The sequence below is a fragment of the Schistocerca gregaria genome, chromosome X (genome assembly GCF_023897955.1).
Source record: "Schistocerca gregaria isolate iqSchGreg1 chromosome X, iqSchGreg1.2, whole genome shotgun sequence".
In the NCBI taxonomy this organism is placed as follows: Eukaryota; Metazoa; Arthropoda; class Insecta; order Orthoptera; family Acrididae; genus Schistocerca; species Schistocerca gregaria.
In genome coordinates this window covers 551,247,523-551,252,633 of record NC_064931.1, presented here as the reverse complement: position 1 = coordinate 551,252,633, position 5,111 = coordinate 551,247,523, and the positions used below count along the sequence as shown (strand labels likewise).

At 34.0% G+C, this 5,111-nt stretch overlaps 1 protein-coding gene across 1 annotated transcript; it reads left to right on the top strand.

Annotated features, from left to right (window-relative positions):
* The first annotated feature begins 250 nt into the window (after window positions 1-250).
* Window positions 251-820, top strand: LOC126298196 (coiled-coil domain-containing protein 1-like). Its single transcript, XM_049989503.1, has one exon. The coding sequence runs from the start codon at window positions 251-253 to the stop codon at window positions 818-820; it is 570 nt and encodes a 189-aa protein (XP_049845460.1).
* The last annotated feature ends 4,291 nt before the right edge of the window (window positions 821-5,111 follow it).

The window sequence follows — 5,111 nt, the reverse complement described above, 5'->3', positions numbered from 1 at the left end:
GGCTGACACTGACGGCGGCGGTGCACAAATGCTGCGCAGCTAGCGCCATTCGAAGTCCAACACCGCGGTTCCTGGTGTGTCCGCTGTGCTGTGCGTGTGATCATTGCTTGTACAGCCCTCTCGCAGTGTCCGGAGCAAGTATGGTGGGTCTGACACACCGGTGTCAATGTGTTCTTTTTTCCATTTCCAGGAGTGTAGTTATGAGCTTACTGATGAAGACCTATCAAATTTATTTGACAAGTTTGTATCCATGGATAGTTATGATGATGATTATAGTATTGCTAGTTTGTTTGTTAATGATGATGATGATCAAGTTTTGTCTGATGAAGTAGTAAGCCAAAATGATAATCTTGTGTCCAAAAATATTGATGCTTTAGTAGCTGATTCAGATGATGATGATGTAGCAGTAGAGAGATTTGATGTTGTAGCTGAGGTCCATGCAGATGCATGTGACTCAGATGATGATGATGATGATGATGATATTATTGTTGACAATGTTATTGATATTTTGTTTAAAGAGGATCTTGATGGGATGATTTTTGTAGAAATATTGGGAGATGAAGTTAATAATAGTCAGTTAGTAGGTATTGATGATTTGATGAGTGATGATAAGATACATGGAAGTCAGTGGTATTCTATTAATGTCAGGGAGATTTTGGCTAAGAGTAATGACAAGAATGAACCAACTGAGCAGATAGGTTACAATGTTTTAGAGGTTTTAAATAAGCAAGAAATCAGTGAAGTGAAATGTGGCAGTGATGATGATTATTTGGAATCTGAGAATAACAAAGTCGTGGAACACACACAAATAAACAATTAGGTAAGTGATAATTCAGGCTCTCAGCAAGGTATAATTAGCGAGTCCTCTTACTCAGAAAGCAGTAGTCTGTCAGATCCGGAAGAAATTCAGTCTAATAGTGATATGTCTTTGTGTAATTTACAAACAGCTTCAGTGAACAAGCAACAATCATACATTAATTTAGATTTTAAAGAAATAGAAAATGATTTATTGATGGAGGAAGTGAAAGCTGATAAATAAGAGGTATCTGGTAGTCCATATTTTGAAGTAACAATTGAGAATTGTAAAGGCATGTGTCTAGTAAACGCAGGTAGTCCTATTTGTTGTGTATCTGGTAAACTAAGAGAAAGGTTGAAAAACAGTGCTTCATACATAGAATTTCCTATAACAGGTGTTAAGATTACAGGAGCTACAGGTAAGTGCAGCAAGCCAATTTCCAAACAGGCTTTGATTTAATTTTTAATTGGGGATTTATTGTTTGAACAAGGATATTTTGTGGTGTAGACATAAATAAAGATATTCTGTTGGGCATGGTTTGGATAATAAAAGAAAATGCAGTTTTTGATTGGGATAATTAAAAATATGTTTCACAGAACCAAAATCTGGTAGTTCTGGTGAGACCAAACTACACTTGAAGTGCACAGAAAATTGCAGTAATCAGGTAAGAGAAATTAATTTTCTGATGACACGTGTATTGAAGGTTTAGAGGAGGAACAGGAGGACAATTTTGATAGTAATAGTTTCTCACAATTAGTCAATGATAAAGTAAATACTGTGGATGGCTTATCTAATACTGAGAGGTAGGATTAAGATCAGTTTTGTGGGAATATTGCGACATGTTTTGTAATAAGCCAGGAAGAGTTAAAAATTATGTTTGTAAATTAAAGATGAAAGAGCATGATCCATTTTGCCAAAGAAAATTAGTGGAGAGAGAATTACAGAATATGCTAAAATGGAGGATAGTGGGAAGGACCAGCAGCCAGTACAATAATCCACTGGTTGTTGTTTCTAAGGAAGATGGAGGTGTTAGGCTTGTTTTGGATTCTCGCCATTTAAAAAAATTCCTTGTATGGGAAACTGACCATCCTGAATCCATAGAGGAATTATTGAACAAATTCAGTGACACAAAATATTTTTCCTGTCGAGATTTGACATCAGGGTTTCACTAAATTGTTTTGGACCCAAATTCAAGCCAGTATACTCCATTTTCATATAATGGAAAAAGCTATCAATATTATTTGGTGCCATTTGGACTTAACATTTCAGTAGATGAATTTATCCATGCTTTATATTATATCTTAGGTAGAATTATTGTCCAAATTGGTAGTTTATGTGGGTGATATTTTAGTAACTAGTAACACATGGCAAGAACACATTCAAACTTTAAGGCAAATTGGAAAAATTTTAGACAGGGGGGTATGACTTTGAAATTAAACAAACTATTAGTGAAAAGGGGGTTCTGCCAGACAAAGATGAACTCATTGCCACAGAGGGATTTCCGATACCCAAAAAGAAAAAGCAACCTACATGATTTTATGTTTCAGCAGAATTTTACCTAAAATATGTATGTACACAGGCACTTAATGCACCATGTCTCAGAGAATTTCTTAAGAAAAATTCTATTTGGGAATGGACAACTAAATGTCAAGAGGCATTCAATGAAATTAAGAAGCAACTTTGCAATGATAAAATCCTTGATAGGCCTGACTCGACATTACCATTCTGTCTTACGACTGATGGAAGTGATTACACCTTTTACAGCAGAAAGAAATCAATGAGGCTATAGAACAATTTTCAGTCAGGATTACAGAAACACGAGAGAAATTATACTGTCGCAGAAAAAGAACTTTTAGCTGTTGTCTGGGAATTTAATAAGTTTAATTACTTTTGAATACATTGTGGGAGTCAACAGTGATCAATGTGTTACAAATATTTACTATCAGAAAGAGTCCTGATTACAATTAATTTATCACGGTGACCAGTTTCGACCATTAAGAGCAACTGAGCTGGTCACGAAGCAATAGTTTTCTCTGACCACAAAGCTTTGAGCTACATACAGGAATGCAAACTTTTTCATGACAGATTTCTCAGGTGAGCTATTTTCCTACAACAATTTGACTACACAGTACATTACATAAAAGGAGACCAAAACGTGAAAGAGGACGCCCTGTCTAAATTACCAGTGTGGGGTGAACAAGAAAGTGAAAACTTACAGGACAACAAAAAGTTTCAGATCATGTAAATTCAGGGGATAAAAGGGGATAAGGTAATTTGCTAACATCTGTAAACAATTAAGGCATAACCAAAATCAAGATGAAGAACTGAAACTAGTATATGGGTAATAAGGGGTATGAAAAAGTGAAATTATATTTTCAGGTTTTTAAAGGGAATTTATTTTGAAGAAGTAGTTTCAACTCAGATAATTGGAAAGTATGTTGGCCCAAATAACACATAGATACATTAATTAAATACATGCACCAAAGTTATGGACACTGTGGTATAATGAAATGTGTACAAAAACTGAAGGAAAATGTATATTTCAATAGTATCTTTAAAAGATTTAGGAATTGTCTGTTTACTTGTGACTTATGTCCGAGAGTTAAAAGTCTCCAATCAAAAGCATCAGGGTTTTATGCAAAGTATATTCCCAAAAGGTAAGTCTGAAATAATTGGCACTGATTTATTTGGAAAACTACCTCGCTCCAAAGATGGTTATTATTATATTTTAGTTACAGTAGATCTGTTTTCAAAATTTATAAAATTGTATCCAATGAAGAAAGCAACCAGTAGGAAAATTATTCAGTGTTTTACTAAAAACTGTTTATTGAAAGTGGGTAAGCCACAAACAGTCTTATCAGATAATGGCACTCAGTTCACTTCAGCCATATAGAAAGATTTTATTAGCTATGAAAATATAAAACATATTTAATATCCATTTATTCACCATCGTGCAATCCAACATTGATGTATATGGACAAAATAGGTAGACTTTGCAGGACATACTGTGCAAAAGATCACCCAAACTGGTCTTGGTACCTTAATCAATTTGAAGATATACTGAATAGTTTACAACACACTACCACAGGTTTCACACCATTTGAAATACAGTTGGACAAAAAGCCAGAAAACATTTTAAATAAATTATTTTATTATCCTGTTCAAACCGAAATCCCTGCAAATGGAAGAAACAAAATTGTGAGGGACAATATGGAATCATGCCAGAAGAAAAGGAAACAAAAACGCGATAAGAAACTTAAAGTCATTGAATATAAGATAGGGGATCTGGTATAACCAAAAGTTATAAAAAATCTAAAACCATCAATACGGAAATAAAGAAATTTTTGGATATTTACATTGGACAATTTGAAATTCTAGAGATACCTCATCCTAATGCTTACCGTTTGATATATCCCTGGTCAAAGAAATTGTTTGGATTAAGAAATATTACTCAGCTCAAACCATATTTTCAATAACTGCAAATCCTCAGGAGAGTCACACACATACTTTGTGTACCATGCGTGTGGCATATTCAAGGTGCCCCAGCTAATGTGACATTTTCTTAACAGAAACACACCATTGTCACATTCCACATACACAGCTTAATTACACATCTATCAATACTTGAAGATAACTATCATTTTTTTAAACATGAGTATCACATTCTGAATTACATTATATGATTTGAAAAGCTACTAAATTGAATTTTGTGAACTAAATTTCAAAATTACAGAATTTGCTACTTGAATACAATTTACTATACCATGATGTTGAGAATTTGAGTAAACTAATATATAACAATGCTAACTTAAATTTTCTTAATTCATTTATAAATACAAAATATTGCGAACATATATTGGACAAGCATGACATACTAGTAGACAAATGGAATACTAAATTTTATGAGATTTAATGTATTACGCGAAATCACTTATTAGATAGTATTGGAATTACGGAACTATCAAAAAAGAAATGTACTTATTGGATACCACTGTAATTACGGAACTTTCAAAACAGGAATGTAAAACAAAAGGGTTCTTTTATTTCACTGCGTAAGCGATGTTGAGTTCCATACACGCTTCGTAGAGCAGATTTATTCCCTTATCACCGCAAGCCAATCGTTTTTGAAGTTTTGTTACTGGTCCACAGTAGTTATATCCAGGAATGTGTAATTCGACTGATAGTTTGTCGAGAATACCGCCTCGTCCTCTAATGCGTCTCCTATCATACACATTATGCTACTGAGGTGCTTGTTGTTTTTTTTTTCTTTATTGTTATTTTCAAACCTGTTTACAGGCAGGCCTGCAGCAGCATA